Source organism: Dinoponera quadriceps, unplaced genomic scaffold, assembly GCF_001313825.1.
Source record: "Dinoponera quadriceps isolate SergipeBrazil2010 unplaced genomic scaffold, ASM131382v1 scaffold942, whole genome shotgun sequence".
Classification (NCBI taxonomy): domain Eukaryota; kingdom Metazoa; phylum Arthropoda; class Insecta; order Hymenoptera; family Formicidae; genus Dinoponera; species Dinoponera quadriceps.
Window position 1 is genome coordinate 556389 of NW_014555154.1, and position 22924 is coordinate 579312.

The following is a 22924-nucleotide window of genomic DNA, read 5'->3' on the forward strand; positions in this document are numbered from 1 at the left end:
GAAGGTTGCAGAGATACTTCATTTATCACATATACAACCGTCTATATTTATGTATACAACCGTTATCGATCATTTGCAAAAGTTGGGATACGTGAATGGTCTTGATGCCGCATGATTTGTCTAAAAAAAAATCTAATCGATCATATTTCCATCCACGATTCATTACTTAAACTCAACGGAAACGTATCTTTTTTTTTTTAATGAATTGTGACAGGCGATGAAACCCGGAAAAATAATATTGTAATTTACCTATAATGTTCTATTGTACCCAACATGTTCACCAACCTTGACCTTTCGAACTACTGCTTATTTCAGTCCTTGCAGAACTTGAACGGCGAGACGTTCACTTCTTTGGAGAACTGCCAAACCATCTTCAACAGTTTTTCGCTGAAAAAACATCCGACGATTTCTACGCGCGAAAAATTATGTAGCTGCTCGAAAGATGGCGAAATATTATAGAAAACAACGGCCTATAAATCATTGATTGAAGTTATTTTTAAATATGAATAAATTTGCTCCAATTTTTAGCTAAAAATACGTTACTTTCCTTCCAAACCAATATTACACATATACCCAGAATTCTTCTATTATTATATTTTTTGCGTATTCATTTATATGAATTAAGTTCCAACAATTTCACTATGTTCATCTCTCTCGTCTTCATCACCATCAACCACTTTTTTATCTTAAACATTATCACCATCTACATAATGTCTATGTAATAAATTACGTACACAATCTAATCAGCATTTATAGAATTTTCTTTACATTGTAAACTGCTCGAATGTGCTACGCCATGTGCACACTTATGATATTTTTCTCTCGATGTCGAGAGGACAAAATTTAACAATAATAAGCTCTACTCTGTTCTGTCTGTCTCTCTCTCTCTCACTCTCTTTATCTACTTACTTATTATCTCTCTGGCGAGCGCGCGTGCGCTTCCCATTGAACTTGTTTCAGTAATCGAGCACATTTCGCATTTCGCCAACGCGCGGCGCGTCCTTCCTCATCAGGGCCCAAGGACGACGAAAGGCTTTTCTTGCTCTGTTAGGCAGCTTCGGCGAAACAGGATCAACGAGTAGCGAGATTTGAAGGAACAAAAACAGGTTTCGCAAGATTATGCACTTCGGCGAGAAAGATGAAAAAAGGAACATAGCTGACCAAAGAGGAAAGGTTACTCGCTATGTGTCCGGCGGGAGGTATCGATGGATGCAATGCACGGAGCCACTATCGCGATATATCACATCTGCTCCCCGTCATGTCTGCATATACTGATCGTTCGGCTAATCTCGTCTACGACACGCAGCAGAGAGATCCCACGATCCCGAGAGATCTTACTGCGTCGTCGTCACGGCGATGAGCTGACAATATACTTGAGGAACGAATACTTGGCCCGTTGCCGGCGCATCGTCCAGTCTGCTTCCGACCATTCGACGTTACATCGTCGACGCGCCGACTAACCGAGGGCGACCAGTCAGCCAGCGTGTCCTTTCCACGAAGTGACACTCTTTGTAAAGACTCTTCGCAAGTCCGACCCGAAGAACCATTTCGAGTGAGGGATATCTCCACGGGAGAACATTGGGGGAATCGAGAGGGATAAAATCGGAATATCCGAGAGATCGCTGGGACTAGAGTGCAGTTTCGAACGAGTATCCGCGAGTGCCGATCAAAGCAGGTAAATTGAATCGACATGCAATAGCAAAGTGATGAATCGAACGGGTGAAAATGCGCGTGCGCGCACGCATGAGAAGACTATTTTCGCATGTGTACGAACCGTTTCAATGTTAGAGATTGCAACAATTCTGTCTTATCTTGCAAAAATCATTTCTCATGCGAGTATTCCACACGTTGTCTGAGATAAGAGACGATTTGTGCGAAGTTGCAATATCTGCGCGAAACCTGTCAACTATAATTTTCCTCAATGATAAACTGTAAAATTGCCAAATGTCAAGGTTGCGATCGTACGACCAGGTAAATATACTACTAATTACACGCATGCGATGCAGTAGTTGAAGATAAGATAAGATGTTCGGGAAATCTTCTTTCGGTGCTTTTTGGTAATTTTTTTGTTCGGACATTGGATAATAAACTCAAAATTCATGAAACAAATAACGCTATAAGAAAATTCTCATGATCTAGATACATATAAACGTGTGGAAATTATTCTGCCATAAAAGAATTTACGTCTTACGACGTATGTCGGTATAATATAAATCGAAATGACCTCGCTCGGCTATAATGATTTTAATTGCTTTTCCTTTCGAATATTAATGAGAGTGATACATGCAATGCATAGTCTAATATGAGACGTGCAGTCAAGTGCAGACTGTCGAGACCTTTCACGTTTAAACATCAATTATATCATAATATTCATACGGCTTACTTGTCGAAAAAATTCGCGGCGGCTGCTCAATCACGAGTGTTGCTGCGTATTACGCATCGATCGGGAAAACTATACGCAACTATATTACAATTCGAGCTGATACTTCCATGTTGACGGTAACGTATCTCGTGGCCGCTCTTATAGAATTAACGTGAGCGTTATAGAATGCGCCCATCAGACGAAATTGCGACTTGCACAACGAAACTCGCGCAGCTGATATGAACGAACGCGCTCGTTGGACTTGCACTTTCGTCTTGGCCGGATAGTAGGCCACATCTGCTTCTCAAACTGAAACAACGTTATATGTAACGCTCGTGTAAGAAAAACGATACTTACAATTAAAAAGGTGATAGAAAATTATAGTCACTTTCGATGCCATATCCATATTTTTCATATTAACCAGAAAGATAATTAGCAGAACCATTTTCTAGTCAATTTGACCATAGTGATCAGCGATCATAACCTTACATGCACGTTGCCATTACTACTTTTTTGTGGTTAAAATCATAGAAATAATTGGGGCCGAAAATAACTATTAACCATAAAAATAGTCGGGAGAATTATCTTTCTAGTCGGTTTTTCTAGTTTTCTAGTTATTATAGTATTAGTGGTAACGTACATGTCGCTACTATTATAAAATATGTTTGGTGCTGCTGAAACTAACTATAATTTTTAGTGCGTGTTTGTTCCGAGATGCAAAAGTCGGAAGATGATCCTGTGTGCCGCGCATCGTGTTCGTTGCCACGCGACTGCTTTCTTTCGGTAGGAATTATCGCAATCGCGAAAACGATAAGGTGCCAATACCGTTTACGATAAGATATTGAAGCACGCGGTAAACGTGCGCACGTGAATTGCACTTGAGCAAATAACATATTTTCCTCCTTTCCTCTCTCTCTCTCTCTCTCTTTCTTGACCGATTCAACGAATAAACGCTGCTATGTAATTAAATCCACAACTATTTATTATTATTCTAAATTACCGCCGTCATCGATCGTTGAGTAATCGGTTAAATAATTGGTTATGCACAAATCTTTACGTTTCCGCCGGTTGATTTACATCAACGAAACTAATGTCAACAAATTATATATCTGACATGTACTTTTTTTATTGCTTATCTGATTTATTGCTATCGATCTCGATAATATTGCTATTAGATATTCAATCGCAATTGAATACCTTGATGTTCAAATAACAACGTAGAATACAGAAAGGTACGCCCACTAAATCGCGTCGTCAGTCCTTGACGCGATTTTTCCTTGACCGGTTTTGACTTGGAACAAGGATCTGAGCAATATCGAGTACAGGAAGAAGAAAAGGAAAACAGCGCAAAGGGGGCATAAAATGGCGAACTCGTCAACCTTGCAAAGTTCGATACGTTCGCTAAGGACATTAATTCGACATTGGCGAGTACACTTCCGCGAGATCGACGAATTCAGTTAAAATGATCAGTTCAAACAAAGAATGTCGGTTGTTTTAATCATGATAAAAAATTAATTCGGCGTGCAAGACGTACCAGGTGTTTTGACGAACCGCACGTGTCTCTGCGACTGTCGCTTGTGAGATAAGTTGATCAACTTGACTTGTCCATCGCGCGAATTCGTCGCACGTGTTTTTTTTGTGATATTCACTTTTAGATTCATCATGCAGCTATTTTAAAGATTTTAATAGCTTTCACTTCTCCATGGGAAGCGGGTTCCATTTGATATTCGAGGAACTTTAATATGTTAATGACGCACATCAGTTATACGTGACATTGAGTTGCGAAAGTGGGAGGGAGAGAGAGAGAGAGAGAAAGGAAGAGCGAAAAACTATGCGACATCGTTGAAATCATTGTTCTATTTTAAGCACACCAATCGACGATACATGTTGAGCGGCTTCGTTCGGTTCTTAACACTTAGACTGTTCAGTTAGTTTCGAGCGTCAAACTAATAAGACCCAAAATTTTATTTGCGCGCATGACCGTATATATAATTAGAATTCAAAATAAACCATGTGTGCACTACGGATTTTAGCAATGTCGAGCTCAGGAAGGAAAAAGAAAGCAGCACAAAAGGAACGTAAGATGGTGAACTCGTCGACCTTGCGAAGTTCAATACGCTCGCTAAGAACGTGATTAATTCGGTGAATAAGCTTCCATCGCCGAGACTGCTGATTGTGTATCATATGTATCCGATGGAAAAACTACAGTATCTATTTTTATTCTTCCATGCACATCCCATATCTCATCGTGTCATCTAATAAACTCTCTTAAGGACACTAGAGCCAATGATTAATGATGACTTGATAAATGTGATAACTCAACAATGTAGAAGTGATTCTTGAAAAGTTATATAACATAAATACTGACATGCTATACTACATAAATGCTGAAGATCACATGCTAGTCTATTTATATTTCTTAAATAAAAAGTTTCCTTCCCCTAGGTCGCACGTAAATGTCATTACGATATAAATGTGAATAAGATGAATGTGTGTTATTCTGTTTTACGGAGAATCTAGTCAAAATATATAAAATTTTTCCTGTAAACTTTCGTATCTTCTTAGCCTTCAATGTACAGTCGTAAAGATAAAGAAATGATCTTTGAAATTTTCCTCATTGAAGCAAACACACATTCGATATGTAGTATCAAGTTACAAAACTCTTATTTTAAATACTTTACTTGACAGGTCGAGATTTCAGTTTTTAAATTTTTTATCGTTTCGTCACATATTAGACACTACTCCCATTCATTTTCGCACGTACTTTCGTTATGTAGAAGCGTTTGTAACTCTGTGGAACTAATAAAACATAAATTTTGCAAAAAACTTAATATTCCTCGTATTCGGCAAAATTTCCAAATATGGCATCTCCCTAATATATTGATATAATAACAATTATGCATGGATTATTTTCCAAAATTTCACTAAAAATATACAGTGGCGGACATATATTTACGTACAGTTAGGAAAATTAAGTTTTATTCATTGTATACTTATACATGAAATAATCAAACAAAAGTCCATTACGTTTATTACAAGTTCATAGCATATATCATGAGATAGCAAAACAATGTTTATTGATTTACAATAACTAAGAAGTTTCTTTTTTTGTTTGCTCAAGTGTCATATTTTCTGCGAACACGTACTTACGTACACTGTGGTAATACACAGATAGGTAAAAATTTCTGCAATGTAAACAATACTTATCAGTATCTATTGAGTAATGTAGGTAGAGAAACGTATTGTGACAATGTTGTGACAGCTGTAATGAGCAAACGAAAGAATATAACGTTAGAACAACGTCGGCAAATACGCAACTTCACAAAAATGGGAAGTCTTATCGGAAAATTTCTACAAAGCTTGAAATATCTGTTATGGCTTGTTATTAAACTATACAACATATTAAACATCATGGAATGTCAGATAATGTTCATCGTAAAGCGAGACCACGAAAAACGGTGAGACCACGGTATGTTTCGGGTCATTATCTGGTTGATAGATTCCATTCTTTCGGCATATATTCTTCAGCAAATGGAAGCAGTACATTTTCTACGATGTTCAAGTACGTAAATCTGTCCATGATTCCTTTTATTCGATGAATAGGACCTATGCCATTAATAGTCATAGAACCCCATGCAACTACTAACCCGCCATCCCCTTTTACAGTTGGTTTTATACAATTCTTGCGATAATCTTCACCTATGCGACGTCTTACATATACTTTGCCATCAGATTCGAATCGATTAAACTTAGATTCGTCAGTAAAAATAATTCGAAACCATTGTTGTTGCGTCCAGTTTAAATATTCTTTTGCAAAAGCGATTCTAGCTCGGCGATTCTTTTCCGATATGAATGGTTTCTTTCTAGCAACGCGTCCATGTAATTGAAATTCATTTAGTCTACGTCGGACAATTCTAACTTATATTTTTATCAAGATCAAATGATATTTCAGCGTGAATATCAACTGCAGTTTTAAATCTATCTGATTCAAATAATCGATGAATCTTACGGTCAGTTCTTATGTCGGTTTATCGGTTTCGTTTTACGAGGAACATTATCTGGCGTTCTATGACGTTTAATATGTTCTATAGCTTGATAACAAGCCATAACGGATATCCCAAGATCTGTCGAAATCTTCCGAAAAGACTTCCCATTTTTGTGAAGTTGCGTATTTGCCGACGTTGTTCTAACGTTATATTCTTTCGTTTGCTCATTACAGCTGTCACAACATTGTCACAATACGTTTCTCTACCTACATTACTCAATAGATACTGATAAGTATTGTTTACATTAAAGAAATTTTTACCTATCTGTGTATTACTACAGTGTACGTAAGTACGTGTTCGCAGAAAATATGACACTTGAGCAAACAAAAAAAGAAACTTCTTAGTTATTGTAAATCAATAAACATTGTCTTTTGCTGTCTCATAATATATACTATAAACTTGTAAAAAACGTAATGGACTTTTGTTTAACTATTTCATGTATAAGTACACAACGAATAAAACTTAATTTTCCTAAGTGTATGTAAATATATGTCCGCCATTGTATATAGGTTTGATCATTTTGTAATAATGTTAATTTTGTTTCGTTTTTGGCACTACTATTAGGGAAACCTATAAGTAATGTCGTTTTTTACAAATCGAATGAACATTGCCACTTTGTTCGCGGACGTGATTTATTATTATTACATGACCTATATACTAATTAAATTAAATTTACTGACACTTAGTGTGCTTATTGTGAAATTTTGAAAAAAATTAAATGTTAAATAAAATAAAATTTTGTATAAGTACCAAAAAGCGACATTACTTATGGGCACACCTAATATGTATCGTGCAAACGTGCGAATATTTTTATTATTTTCATTCTCAATATCTCAATAAATGGTTCATAAAATTATTTCAGTTATTATAAAACTGTCATTTATATATGAGTGATGAGGCGGAAATTCTCGCGTCACCCGTATATGAGTAATGTGACAGTCTAAGTGTTAATTGGAATTCATTTGTTCTTTGTATCACTAAAGACTGATAAAGTACTTATGTATATTTATTATACACTCTAATTGCGGGCTCTAAATATCGATTTCCTGCCGATTAATTTTTTTACGATACTATCGTGGTGCGATCGATGCTATCGCAACATTTTTTCAATGGTTATACACACACACACATAAGCATGCCCGACGATGATATGTCACAATTATCTATTACGCGCAAATATCAATCAACGTTACTTTCAACAACCTCAATCGGAGTGCACATCTCTCAATAGAAACATTAACATTGGTTAACATCAATGGCAAGTTATACATTCGGTATCAACTCCTACGTACCAACGAACGTAAGATAATGAGAAGCAATCGCGTTGGTAATTACAGTTGATCTCACAATATTCGATACTTCAATATCTACTTCAATATCAAAGATAACAAGCAAACCTTGTTCTTTCGCGCTATTCACGCGACCACACATGTTAGTCGCGCGAATATATTGTGATAGAGATTAATTTATAAAATAACCGAAAAGTAGAATTATCTGAAATCAAGAGTTATCTAATACTTTTCTCCATTTTCTTTTCCTGGTATTATTGCATAGCATACGCTCATATATGCAGCAACTCTCGATAACGCAATAATCTAATTACAGATGCGCGAGAAAGGAGAGATAATTGCATATGGGAAAATTCGAGCGCTGGACGTCTGATTGAAGCCACGATCGCTATCGAAACGCTTCGAGGAGGAGAAAACAAAATTGCACACCAAACTCCCCAAATTGATCCGTGATGCCAACAGGAAGAAAAGGAGGGCATTAAGAAGATTTGTGTGCAAGCGCTCTCGGGGAGAAGGCATACGCTACGAGTAACCGTCGACCGAGCAAGTGCGTGCAGAGAGAAAGAGAGAGGGAGCACGCATCAGCGTTTTATGTTAGTCGACTAATTAATTAGATAATTAATTTTAATCGTCGTTCGTACATCATCTGCGGGTAATGAATAGGCTATATTCGTAATTAACATAGTCGGTAGAGTTTAATGAAATAAATCATGGCGTCGTAAAAAAAAAAGAAAAAACGCGCGAAAATTAGAAGATCACCGTTGGCGGAATTTATTATCTGAGTTGACAGTCGGAAAAATTCCGCGAGCAGGAAAAGATCGGCGCTGTGCTGCGACGCACGCGCTTGCTCGATGCGAAGCGATCAGCACAGTTGTAACCGCGATCGAGTCTCTACGCACGGATCATAGATAAATAATTCGCGTGCACGACTGTGTTTATTATGGCGCGTGGCGGAGGAGAAAACTGCCGATAAGTGGGGGTTAAGAGAGATAAAGGAGTAATCGTTATTTCACCGTCGGACAGATCACGAAATTACTCGAGGCGGGTCGATCGAATCGCAAGTCCGGCACAATGGACAGCGTCACACTGATGAACATGATGCGCAATCGGATGATCAACGTCCAATTCAGAGATCTGTCGTACGAGGTCAAACTTGGGTTTTGCAAGCCGCGGAAGCAGATCCTCAAGGGGCTGAACGGCTTCTTCCGGGGCACCGAGCTGACGGCCATCATGGGGCCGTCCGGTTCCGGCAAGTCGACGCTGCTGAACATCTTGAGCGGCTTCCAAGAGGGTAAGTACACAGGAAAGGTGGAGTACCTCGACAGCGGCAGTAAGCAGAAGAGTAACAGCAGCAAGGAAACAAGGAAGCAACTGTGCTATATCCAGCAGACGGACAACCTGCACGGCTTCTTCACCGTCTACGAGATCATGATGATCACGAGTTACCTGAAGCTCAACCGCACGGTCTCGCACGAGTCCCGGCAGATGCTGATCGCCAAGATCCTGGAGACGCTCAGTCTGTCGCAGACCAAGGAGACGCGAGTGAGCCGGCTGAGCGGCGGCCAAAGGAAGCGGCTGAGCATAGCCCTGGAGATTATCGACAATCCGCCGGTCATGTTTTTGGACGAGCCGACCACCGGCTTGGACTCGATGTCGTCTCACCAGTGCGTGTCCGTGTTGAAGACGCTGGCGCGAGCTGGCAGAACGATCATCTGCACGATCCACCAGCCCAGCGCGGCGATCTATCAGATGTTCGATCACATCTACCTGCTGGTGGACGGCCACTGCATGTATCACTCGTCGCCCAACGACACGATCGAGTACTTCGCTCAGCAGGGTCTCCAGTGTCCGCAGTACCACAATCCGGCGGACTACATGCTGGAGGTGGTGACCCGCGAGTACGGCAATTACGACGAGCAGTTGATCGCGACGGCCAAGTGTCTCGACTGGCCGAAGGGTGAGGAGGAGTGTTCGAGGGAGCCGTCGAACAACGTGAAGGTGCTCAACGACGATCAAATGCTAAGCCCGCCCTCGGAGTTGACGCGATTCTGGGTGCTGCTGCAGCGCTACGCTATCTTGGCGTACCGAGACTACTCGACGGTGCGTGTCAAGATCGTCCTCCACTTCCTCGTGGCGGTGTTGTTGGGTCTGCTTTTCGAGCAAGCCGGCAACGACGGCAGTAAGACGATCAGCAACATCAGCTACATGCAGGTGACCACGTTGTACTTGTTCTACACCGGCATGATGCCGGCCGTGCTCAAGTTCCCCTTGGAGGTCAACATTCTGCGGAAGGAGCGCTTCAACAACTGGTACCAACTGAAGACTTACTACGTGGCCACGATGGTGTGCATGCTACCCTTTCAAATAATCTTCGCCTTCATCTACTCGTTCGTCTCCTACTTTATGACCAGCCAACCGCTCGAGTACTCCCGCTTTCTCATGTATCTGCTAGTCGCTATCTTAACCAACCTCACCTCCGAAGCTATAGGCCTCTGGCTAGGCGCGCTTTTCAATCCCATCAACGGGATTTTCATCGGATCCGTCATCGCGTGCATCATGCTGAGCCTCACCGGCTTCATGATCTTCTTCATACATATGCCTAAGTTCTTTAAATATATCAGCTACGTGAACATACACCGATATATCTTCGACGGCCTGGTCTACGCTGTCTACAATAATCGTGAGAAATTACCTTGTCCAACCATCTATTGCCACTATCGGATGCCAAATACGATATTAGAGGAGCTCAGTATGTCCAAGTCAATATTTTGGGTCGACGTTGCCATATTGTTCGCCTTTTTAATCATGTTCCGAATATTGGCTTATGTGACGCTGAAGAGACGACTGTCGAAGATAGATTGAAAGAAACAACACGTCGAGTATAAATGCGCGACTCACTTGGTGAGACACTCCGTAGCCTCCGCGAACGACGCGTCGTTTTCTTCGCACGAGTTGTGGAAAGAGCGTGTTGCAAAACGCGTCGTCGATCGAGTTACATACTCGAAGTCACGTAACCTCAATATGGCTGTGACAAGGTAACGTTTTTACCGTTTCATTGTAATCGTTTTTACTTCTTTTTTATTCCTCGGAAAGTTATTCGTAGAGTAGCGAACACAGTGATGGGTCTTGAGCGCAGCCGGGGGATATAACGAACGGAAATAAGTTCCCCGTCCAGCTGGAAGTAAAAGTATCGCTCGCAATCGGACCTTTTCTGACCCGGTTTCTCGTCTTCGCTAAATCCGCGCGCTAAAATGCGGAAGAAGGGACGACGGCGTGGAAAGCGAGTCGTGACACCGCGAGCGTCACTGCGCGCGCGGCGACGCTTTCACACTACTCACACTCCGAGTGACGCGTGCCGGACGATCCGATGAGCATCGCGAGATATTCGAAGCGATTTTGATCAGACCACGCAGCGAGACTCGCATTTTGTCATTCCGCAATTCTCATCTGCAGCATTGTATATATCATTTTCTTTCATCGCTAAGAACCGTCCATGCAGCGCGGATATCGATCTGCAGATCGATTTAGGATCTTCGATCGATATTGTCGTCGTCGACGAAATAGGAAAGGAAGAACACTAGCAAAATCGGGATATTTGCCGAAATGATCGCATTTGGATATTGTATTATATATTTTCCAAGGTTGGGAAATAACGTGTTCAAGCCCAAATTTCTGTACAGCACATAGCGCATAAGAGAGTCAACTAATCAAAAATCCCCAAGATGAAAATAAAGGACTTTGGTTGATTCTCTTATGCATTATGCGTTATGCAGAGGTCTGCGCTCCAGCCTTTAGTTGTAACGTCGTTACAGTTATTTTTTTTCAGTAACGATTTGATAACGACATCACATTTTTTCGCCAATAACGGTAGTGGTAATGCAGTTACATTTTTTGGATAACGGATATAACCGTTACTTTTATCGTTACTTCGCACAATATATATATATATGAAACGAACATAAGTGAATCCTCAAAGAAAAGCCTTCAAAGCTCGATGAAAGAGTAATAACTCGCTACTTCTTGAAGAACAATAACGATAACGAGTTACTTTTCAAAGGTAATTTTCCTAACTCTGATACAACCGCTGTAACAAATCGTTTATTAATTTAAGGTGAAATCGTAATGTACTTACTACGTTATCACTCCGAAAGTAAGGATATATATTAGTCGTTAAGGGCTGAACATATCGACAATAGGTAACAACCCAGTTAATGCATTCAATTACTGCTATATAGCTTAGGAATACAAATTTATACAACGAAAGTGTTATAACAGTTATATTACAATTTTATAATTTTACTGTCTCTTTGTATATAACTACTCAGTCAACACATTCAGTTGCTGCTATATAGCTTGGACATAAAAAGTTACATAACGAAAAGTTACATAACGAGTATGTTATATTATAACAGATACACTACAGTTTTTGTTAATTTACCGTCTTTTTGTTTTTGTGTACGTTTCAGCATATTTACGTAGTAGAGAGCGTCACAGCTTTCTGATTTTTCCGACAGCTGCTTGAGAGTAAAGATATTTTCTCTCTTAGTTTGTACTTGATATAGGACCACACGTTCTCAATTGAATTCGCATCTAGGAACGATATAGGTCAATTAATTTTGATGATGCCATGTTTAGTTTTCCATTCTGTGCAAAAGCGACTCCGACGTTTGGGATTGTCGTTTTCTTGAAGCTTCCAAATGTCTCTATTTTTTCCATAAAATTTCTCAGCAGATGCCGACTAACATTTCTGGTAAATATACACTCATGTTTGTCAATCCCGAGTAATAAGATCATCCACCGGACAGTTAAGCATCCGATATTATCCGATTAAGACCCATGTTTGGGAGTGTTTCTCTAAGCATAATTTTGGTTGCCTCTATTCGTTTACTGACAACCTAAACGCTAAACGTCGTCTGTGTACAGCGTGGAAAGAGGAAAGTGGCACAATGACCTTAGACTGACTTGCGCAATCACCGGATACGAATTCGATTGAAAACGTTTGGGGTTTTATGAAGCAGAAATTACGGGGAAAATTTGTGTGCCATACAATTACCACAATAGCCCGTATTCTGAACTCTCTTTTATCAATAAAAGTGTCTTTAAAAGTATCTCCGCTTGTGAGCAAGAATATAAGTGCAACGTTGACTTTCGCAAATAGGGGAATAGCAAAGGAGGAACGCTGATGAAACTAGCATTAGTTGAAATTACCGGATTTAAGTATTTTTTGTACAATCGCTACAATATATTTTACGAGGAAGGAACTTAGGGGGAAATTGTAATATATCTACGACGTTATCACTCCGGAAGTAAGGTTGCATATTAGCCGTTAATGGTCGAACGCATCGACGATAGGTAACTAATGCTGTTTGGAACTTACGTGAAATCCTCGTCTCTAATAAATCATCATTCTTTACACGACGCCTTGCCTCTCTGACTCCCTCGACCGGGCGAGATTATATAACGATGTGTGCAATTATATTCTCCATACCTATAAGGAACGAAGTGGAGGAACGATAAAACAGCGAAAGGTACTTTTCTCTCTCTCTCTCTCTCTTTCTCTTTCTTTCTCCCATGTGCAACGCGCAGGTGAAACGTAAGAGCTCGGGTCGGAGGTTAAAAACCACCGAGTGGAATCTGCAATAGGATTTCTTCATCGCGACCGGGCATATTTAGGCGGCTCGTCAAGAGCCGCCGCTGCCATCGCGGTATCTGCGGTCGTGTAAATAATTTTGCAATAACATTATACAATAGCGCGCAACCGTGCAATACCGGGAATTGAGAAACAGTCAAATTAATACCTTTCACCGCGCCAGATGACATTACCTGCGTCCAACCGTCGTCCGTGAGGCAAGCTGACGACTTACCCGTTGATGATGACAATGATGATAATGAGCGGAGAACACAACGAACCGTCGTCACACACCGCTTGAGTTCTCGCGGATGTAATTAATAAGTTTATTTCTGCCTCACGCTTTTCCTTCCTTTTCTCCTTTTTCCCCTTCTTCTACTTCTTCTTAGGAAAGGAGGAAAAGGATCGGTGACTTATCGAAGGGGTAACAGCGACGTGAATCCGCCTGGCCTTGCTTTCGCGATGTGAAGTGCCAGAAATGTAAGTTCCACTGCGATAGACTACAAACGTTTGCCGTGCGCTGCGACAGTCGACTGACAGCGTGTCCTGTGTGTGTATCGAGCCTGTCCCTTCTCGCTGAACTAGTGTATATTTATAGAACTTAAAAAGAGAGAGATATACAGATAATACTTGACGGAGGAAAGAGGAGAAAGGAGCTAGTACGAGCTAATACAGCCAGTCCAGCGAGAAAGAACAGACCTATTCCAATGAAAAACAATCACAGATCGTGACAAGAATATACTCGTTAGGATTCTAATGGTACCTACATTATTGTGCGTATATATATAGCTGAAGTCGTAGTTCTGCGTATAATAGTGCAATATAATTGAACTTAAACCAAGACGTGTCATATCGTGTAGGAGCAAAATGTAAGACATAAATGTGGATATCGTCTAGAATACTGAGAGAGTACAATATACAAAATAAAATAACGAGTGAGAAAGAAAAAAAAGGAAAGGGGGGAGGGGGGCAAACAAACGACCGTGAATGCAAGGTGTATCGAAATTATTATCGTTATCGTTTCGTCAAAGGAGAGAGAAAAACGCGTTGCGACATATCGCGCCGTAGAATGCCAAGCCGACACCGTGTGATTATGGAAAAAATGGCACATTTATTATATTAATGATAGGTAATATTACTAGTGATATAATTACATATTTTTTTTCTTTCTCAATCGATACACTTGTTCACTCTCTCACACACGTATACACACACTCTCTTCTGTCTCTCTTTCTCTTTCTCTCTCGCATTCTCCCACTTGCACTCTCTCTCTCTCTCTCTCTCTTTTGCTCTCGCGCTCAGTTTATGTATTTATATTCATCTCGTACTTCATTAATATTAATAATCGCAATCCGCTTAATCGCATGTAGGGTCGAAGAGATCGGTTCTCAACAACATCTTCCAGGCCCGTTCACACAAACTGCCTACAGCCCTTATCACTTACGCGTTAATCCTCCCGTTTTTTTTCTTTCCCTTTTTTTTATTACATATGATACAGTACTATACGCCTAATATAGTTTACACCTTATGATATGATAATTATCGATTCGCAATTGTGCCGACATAACTGAACCCTTACGCAATTAGACCGCGACGCAGTAGTCCCTCTCGCGTCTCTCACGCCGATATTTAGTCGCCTAACAATAATCATCATAAATCGATCCATGTCGCGTGGGGGTTTTACAACCAACTCGTTATACCAAAACGAAAGCGTGCACGCGCATGTGAGAGCGCGTGTCCGCACAGTACCGTTCACACGATATGCGCGTCTACTCGAAAATAACGTCGTTATCGTCATCGTCGTTGTTATCGTCGTCGTCGTCGTCCTTGTCCTCATTAAGAGAGTTATCATCTTGTCTCATTTACAAGGTCTGTGTGAAGGGGCCTCCACGTCTCACGGCCGATACCATTTCGACTTCGACCCCCCGGTTGTAGACCGTCGCCCCTCCTCCTTCGGCTTCTTCACTTTGACTATCTACGACTATCGACAAGTGTCTAGCTTAGACTGGCTTACGAGCTATTTATTGTCGTTATTATTTTACATGATTACCTTCGCGAGTACAAGTGCGTGATCGTGTAGTTTTTTTTTCTTTTTTAGTTTAGTGTCTGTGTGAGCGGCTCTCTCTCTTTCTCTCTCTCTCTCCCCCTTTCCCTCCCTCTTTGCAGTTTGTCACAATGTACAATTGTCGTCACGTTCTCCCTCCCTCTTTCTCTCTCTTTTTTCCTTCCATTCATTCTTCCTCCCTCCTTGCCTCTCCTCTTTGTCTTTCATCTTCACTCCCGTTTCTCCCTCGTCATTAAGTATAATTTTATAAAGCGTCGCCCGCGACGACGCGGGGGCATAGTTAATAATTATTAATTTTATGGGTGGAGCGAGGTTGCGCGAGTTCTTGCTGATCAGATTGTCTACAGTTCTACGGATCCTGATCGATAACGAAAGTGACTTCTCTCTCGTGATAGTTCTATGATCTAGTGAGGACATGTGAACGAGCTTACAGCTTAGAAAAATCAACGTCGGGACAATCTCGCTAATCAGTCTCGCTGTCCGCTATCGTCGATCGGTTTCGACAGGTCCGGAGAGCGAGAGGCTTCGAAGGTATTCACGGTGTGTCGCTCAGAGTAGTGTATCAAACGTTACATCGGAGTATCGACGGTACTTCATTCTGTATGATTGTGTTCCGATTCGTGACGCCGCGATTTTTGACTCGAGCGCGATTTCGCCGGCCGCAGCGAATTCGCAAGAAAACATCTCTCGTCGGATGTACTTTGTTAGGATACTTCGCACAACAGAGGCAGGCACTCGATCGTTATCAAAGACGCAAGTCCCGATTGGCTAATTGAGCGGGAAAAAAAGCCGGCTTGACGTTGGCCGGTCGGATCTTATTTTTAAGGTCGTCTTATGTTCATCTTCAGATGCATCCGTACGGATCGTTTCGTCGGCTACACTGCATCTGAGGATGAACCTAAGACGATTTTAAATGTAAGACCTCACCATCTCAGCCATTGTGTCTCTCAAGAATAAAATTATCGGTGATGACCGCAAACGCGTCATTTGGATCGTTCGGCTCGAAAGAACGTCGTTACAAGAAAGAATGACGGGGTGTCGGAGTCTAAAAAGCGTTTGAGAAAAGAGAAAATATATCTGCACACGCACATTTACAATAAATATAAATAGACGATATGTTTCTGGCGTTTTTTGATATGAGTTTAAGTTCGCGAGGGTCGACGAGGAAAGAATTCGTCGCGGAGACCGCGTGGAGACAGACATGTGAAATTCTTACAGTCATTCGTGATCTCTGTAGAGATCCTGCCATGCTTTTGAAGAAAAATATAGCTTCGCACGGAGCGGGGGAGAGGGAAGGGGGAGGAAAGGATTACTCGCGGATACTCCCGGAAAGGTGCGCGAACAGAACAAGCGAAAGAAAACAGAGCAGAAAAGAGGCGGAGATGAACACAGCAGCGGGCAACATTCGATACGTCGTCGTCGTCGTTCTTGTTTTCAATAAAATTTATTTAAGAATCTAAATAAATTAAAATACATGGCAACTGGGTACATATACGTTGAGCTATATTTTTGTTCAAAAACAAAAATGTCCCGTTCTCTCTGCTCTCCCTCTCTCTCTCTCTCTCCCTCTCTCTCTCTCTCTCTCCCTCTCTCTCTCTCTCTCTCTTTCTCATGAAAGATCTCGTCGGCGATTTAATTAATTGATAATAATTAATGATAATTAATAATTAATAATAATTAATCGTGATTATGACAGGTCTGGGCTGTTCTCGCACTCGATGCGAGCTGAGTTGCGCGATTCTTAAGTCTCGGACCCAATTCCGCGTCTCATTCGCGTGTGCTTTCGTTCGTTTCGATGCTTAACTCCTTCCGTTCCGTTTGATCTAGCATTTCACCGTACGCATAAGTACAGAAATCTCGACCGTATAACAAGTGGCAGGGACAAAACGCAGGAAGAGGAGCGTGTCGAAAAGATTAGAGAGGGTCCAGAGTGATTCGATGATGTACCAAAACCAGTGTCATCGAAAGACCGTCTTCTTTCTAACGGTGCGGCATTAAGAGATTAAAAAAAATAAAAATAAAAACAGAAAAACCGCAACATGAAGCGTTTGTAAAGTTGTTTTTGTGCGTTCGTTAAATGTATCGATATCGTATGTCTCACGTCAAAGAATCTACCTCGCACCAGGTATCGTAATTATTTTCTCGTCACGTGCTCATGTTTTGGCACATATAAATGCTTGTCAATTCCCGATGACAACATATTGCAACGTATAATTATACACGGTCGTCAATCAATAGACGTCAGCGTAAAAGTAAAGTGGGCGAATTGTTGATTCGATAATTTTCTTCTTTCTTTTTTTAAGGATCCTACATGCATTTTTCTCTGCAGCCACACGGATTTACTGCCCAATACGTATGTGCATGTATATACATTGTATGTATATATACATATATATATATGTATGTATGTATATATATATATATATGTATATATATATATACTTTCCTCAATGCCGCAACATTCGAGATAATCCATTTCGGAGTTATATTTCGTGTAGCCGTGCCGGAGGCACGGACGACGAGAGATGTAATTAGTAAAAATGATTAATATATAATTCGAAGGTGTCCTAAATACTTCTTAAATTAATATTCGTTGATCGCTCTTAAATTAAAAGTCATACGACCGATGATTAGAAATAAAATGTAATGTCAACGTCCTAAGGATCTATATAAGAAACGTTCATCCGACATAATATAAAACAAATCTTTAAATATTATCTTATAAATGTATGGTTTTTTCCGGTTTTGGGCACGGATCGTTCACGCTATTTTACACAATCTGAAAAAAGAAAAGTTATTAAAATAGTTCATCGATGAAAAGCGATTTACATATATTAATGAGCACGCATAAATTACGCTTAATATAAACTAAGGTTGAATCTCGTTCAGCCTGATATTAAAATCAAAAATGACCTAAATGGCACTTTAAATGTACATAAATGGCATATATATACATACACACAGGATGTCCCAAAATTATCGTATATATACTTTAATAGCATATGAGAGTTTAATTAGAACTTAATTCGAGCCGAAAATCGTACAAAAATTTTAAATTATTATTTATCATAACTTACCAACTAATATTGTATATCTCTGTAACTAAATTTTCAATTAAAATTCTGTTCAAGTATATATATTTCGCTTAAGAAATTAGCTAAAAAATATAACTTGGTTATCAATACAAAAAATATTGATGAGACATTTTTTGTATTAGAATTTTCAACTTCAATTAACAATTTACTTGCCAATCACTTGTTAAAATAGACTAAATATTAAAATAGTTGAAAATATTGAGTTACGAAATTAAAGTATTATATGTTTACAATATAAAATACATAATTAAAGTATTGTACGATCATTTTTTTAGGACAGCCTGTAAAATTAAATTTCAGCGTTCGAGCGTAGCGAAATAAATATATGCCGAGAACTTCGTTAAAATAATCTTCGCGGTTATATATTTAGTTTCCTTCGCGATAATAATGTAAAAGAGAAATTTCAATAGCTGGGGAGTATTGTAGATAGCGCGATGTCGTGAGAAACTCTGGTTACACCATTTGAAAATCACAGCTTCTTTATCGCACGTCGTGCAAAATACTTACAGTCGAAATGTCCATCATTATTCTTTTAATATTCACGGAGGACGAATTTGCCGAATCGAAATGAATCGTGTACGCGTACTCGGGAAATCCGTCCTCTCCGTTATTTTCCCTAAAATCGAGTTGCACGCGTCGAGAGAGAAGCTGCAAGCACCGGAAAGTACGACTTTCTCACGACACCGCAACAACCAGTTTCCGAAGTGGATGGGTGACGGTGGGTATTCCGTGTGCTTTCTTGCGAGCGTGAACGAACCGCTAGCATCTTCGATTCACACTCTAGGACGCTCGTAAACGATAATCTCTATATACAGTATCTTCAGTGTCTAATGATCAACATAAAGGCGACACAGTTCATACGTTATATACATTGGTGACGTACTACGTTCTCCGTCGAGCACGAGGGCCTGCAAGAAAACTTGCGGAATTTTGCAGACCCTCGCGATTTATGAACGCGATAATGAATCGAATTCACGGGGGTCGAAGAGGCCGCGTACAACAAAGTATCACAATGCGCGAATGTCAATTTCGATGATGGAAAAGAGTGAAGCTTGGGCAGAAGGGTTTTTTTTCTTTAGACTGGTTCTGGAAATATGCTGCCTTTATCTTCATCTTTAGTCAACGTGTACGTTTGTGTGTGTGTGTGTGTATGTGTGTGTATATGCGTGGGCTCTGTTTTCCCGCCAACTCGAGTAGTTCTCCTCCTAGCTATTGCGCGCTATAACGCAACATGTTAATAGTGTATACACAGAAGTGGGCAATTTAACATGAGTCAGTAGCGAAGTTCGACCGTTAATAAAACCTCGATCGTACTACACATTATATATCTCGAAAGAGAGGAACCATATTCCTTTGTTTCTTTTTCTTTTTCTCGCTATTTATAAAAATAATTTGAAGCCGCCTCGTGGGGGTGGGGTAGATGCCTCTTAAAACTATACATGCGCGCGCTATGCTTACATATGGGCATACGAAAAATCTCTCTCTCTCTCTCTCTCCCTCATTCTTTCTTTCCTTCTTGCTTGCTTTAGCCCGCGAACGCGTAAAAGAGCTGCTGCTGCAAAAAGTTATGGGTATTATCGGTGCCGCTCCTTAACTGTAATATTCTAAGACTTTTCCTCGATCACTGTTCGATAAATCGTGATTTCAAAGGATGATGTGATCCAAGGCTTTAAGTAGAATCATACAAAATACTAATATACAAACGCTACTAAGTAGTAAACGATATATGTAAAACAGGACCGGCTAAACGGATTTCTTATATTCCTCTTCCTCCCTCCCTTCCCCTCTTCTTCCACCCTTTCCTTCTCTATCGCCTCTTCGTCTACGAATGCGACGCCATCACGTATAATATTCACAATTTTCTGCGCTTTTCTCGCGACTCGCGCGAGCAGAAAGTATTTCCATATGGATATGCAAGTCATATCGGCAAAATATGTCGATTTTAAGACGTATCTACCCCTTAACACAGAATGACACCGCCACTGAGCCGCTGCTACTGCGGTTGCGGTGGATTGTGCTGAAGGGAAGGCTGCGGACCCTGGAAAAAGAAAAAGAACGACGCGTGTCTCGGTCAAAGGCGTCTCTCGTCAGGTAAGAGTTCGTCTTACGAATTACTGTTCGTGAGATCTTACGGGCAAGGCGGGGAAGGGCGCCTGAGAGTGTGCATGAGCATGAGGATGCGGATGTGCTATGTGCGCCGCGAGATGGCCCGGCAACTTGGGACCATCCTCGGCCTTTTCCTCCTCTCTTCTTTTTAAGCACGCAGCCTTCGGATTAAGGTTTCGCTCTGCACAGAAAGAGACGAAGACAATGAGAAATTAGTGTCTATAATACCGATCGTAAACGGCGCGCGATCGTGATCACTGCGAAAATCGATACGCACCTCTGACTTGCTGCTCGAGTGTCATTATAACTTCGACAGCCATGTTGAGAATACCGAGCTTCGTCTGAGGTTTGTCGGTTTTTAAATGTGTCATACACATTCTTCCTAATTCCTTCAGGGCTTCGTTGATGTCCCTGATGCGTATCCTATGACGAAAAATGAAATTTAAGCGTTTCGAATTTCAATCCTCTGTTATTAGACTAATGATCGATCAGATGTTTTCTTTTCAAGGTTCCCGTTTCCTCGAAGATCTGCGCAGCCATATCTTGATTAATGATGTCAGAAGCAAGGAAAAATATATCCAAAATTCCGATGGAACACGCTGGAATAAAAGGATATGTCCATAAAATGATACTTATAGTGGATTGAGAGAAAGAGCACATTTGTAAAATATTTCGGGAACTTTCCTCTTATTTGGACAAATAAATTAAAAATAGTTGTAAAATTAACGTAACAAAATTATAAAAGAAAGATTGCATATTATGGTTATTTATTGATTGTTAGAGTAAAAGTCAAATTTTCGGACTATTTTAATAAATTTTTCTATTCGATAGGATCTACAATTTATAGAATCTGTCATTTTATAAATATATTTTCTTATTTCAAGGTATTTCGCAAACACTTTAAACATACGTTTTCCCACTTCTGACGTCATCAAACAAGACAACTGCAGCGCGGGAATCTTAAGTCTCGAAATTCAAAGACCAGAGTGTGAATTCTTAGTTGTCTACTACGTTCAATACACTGATGGAAAATTAGTTACTTTGCCAATCATATTTTATAGTAGTAGCAACACGTATGTAAGATTATTATCACTGGCACTATAGTAACATTTACTAGAAAAATGATTCTCCTATGTTTATGGTTATAATCGAAAAGTGGAATATAGTTGGCATCGAAAGTAACTATAATTTCCCATCAGTGTAGCTTTTGTACAAACGCAACAAAATCTTTCAACGTATACTTACTCACTCATTGCATTAAGAGAGAGACATTCATCTCGTGTATAATTATTACGATAGAAGTTAGTGCGGTAAATAGAGCAAGAGAATCGTGAGAAACATAATTGCGTGATATCGTGCATCTCTTGAACCAACTCCCTATATATCGATAAAAGTGCAATATATTATAAAGTATGAACATGCGACAGGAGGAGATTTCTCGTCTCGTGTGTGCATCGAAACATGCCGATTTCTCAAGATAATATGTATACACAGTAATAGAGGCAGAAAGAAAGAGAGATAGATAGAAAGATAGAGAGAGAGAGAGAGAAAGAGAGAGAGAGAGAGAGAGAGAGAGAGAGAAAGTAACGTGCCATATATTTGATCTCTCGTCGTCATCGTGCACGGCACTTTCGGTATCACTACGTTGGATACATTGTTATGTCACATATACATAGAATACGGGCCGCTGTTTTTACCACTGAACGCGGAATCATGATCTCAAATTGCATTAAATCGGTCAACCGGAACGGGGAAGAAATTCGATTCACGCGTGTGTCTCCGTATAACTCATTGAGCTTACCTCTCCCTAGCGTTATTAGCTTGCCGCCTTTCTTTCTCCCTTTGTGCCTTCATGTCGGGATCGTCATCTTCGTCCTCGGCGCTCGAACAACAGTTGCGCAATAACAATACGCGATTAATCACCTGGTGTAACTTACGCTAGTCTATTGTTCGTTTATCAGTGGCCTAACTGGCAATCGAATTGCTGATGAAAGAAAAAAAATAACGCGCGTGACACGCGCAGTCGCGGAGAGATTGTCGGATAAGTACTTCTGACCCGCTAAACCGACGTCTGATCGCCTAATCGTTGTTCGAGCAAATTCGTATGCTTTTTTTCTTTTCTCTTTTCCGCAATATGCAGCGATAGCTAATGAACACACGCAGGTAGTTCTCATAATTTCGAAATTGTGGATAAGTAAACAGGTCACGAATTCGTAGGCCCGTATTCTTTGCACAGAACAAACAATCGATAGCGCGAACAATCGCGCCAAGGGACAGTTGTGAATACGTGTGTGTGTGTGTGTGTGTGTGTGTGTGTGTGTGTGTGTGTGTG

The 22924-nt window shown here is 40.4% G+C and overlaps 2 protein-coding genes across 14 annotated transcripts in view; one reads left to right on the forward strand and one right to left on the reverse strand.

Annotated features, from left to right (window-relative positions):
• The first annotated feature begins 1267 nt into the window (after positions 1-1267).
• On the forward strand, positions 1268-12805 carry LOC106743154 (ATP-binding cassette sub-family G member 4). 2 transcript variants are annotated; one of them, XM_014616725.1, is made up of 3 exons: positions 1268-1675; positions 8014-8290; positions 8721-12805. In XM_014616725.1, the coding sequence occupies exon 3, from the start codon at positions 8769-8771 to the stop codon at positions 10557-10559; it is 1791 nt and encodes a 596-aa protein (XP_014472211.1). In that variant the 5' UTR covers positions 1268-1675; positions 8014-8290; positions 8721-8768; the 3' UTR covers positions 10560-12805. The 2 variants fall into 2 exon arrangements, with proteins under 2 accessions (XP_014472211.1, XP_014472212.1); XM_014616726.1 differs by lacking the exons at positions 1268-1675; positions 8014-8290 and having other exon boundaries at positions 8916-8988; positions 9087-12805.
• Positions 12806-19600: 6795 nt separating this feature from the next.
• Positions 19601-22924, reverse strand: part of LOC106743149 (protein daughterless) — a 95004-nt gene continuing 91680 nt past the window's right edge. For 8 of the 12 annotated variants that reach the window (XM_014616713.1, XM_014616716.1, XM_014616715.1 and 5 more), the window contains 3 exons: positions 20870-21015; positions 20619-20773; positions 19601-20524 (listed from right to left, as the gene is read on the reverse strand). In XM_014616713.1, coding sequence (XP_014472199.1) covers positions 20480-20524; positions 20619-20773; positions 20870-21015 — 346 coding nt within the window. In that variant the 3' untranslated portion in view covers positions 19601-20479. Of the gene's footprint in view, positions 20525-20618; positions 20774-20869; positions 21016-22393; positions 22484-22924 lie in introns of all 12 variants that reach the window. The other 4 variants (XM_014616718.1, XM_014616719.1, XM_014616708.1 and 1 more) reach the window with 2 other exon arrangements.

Coding starts and splice junctions, on each gene's coding strand:
- LOC106743154 (XM_014616725.1), top strand. CDS start 8,769: ATGGACAGCGTCACACTGATGAACATGATGCGCAATCGGATGATCAAC.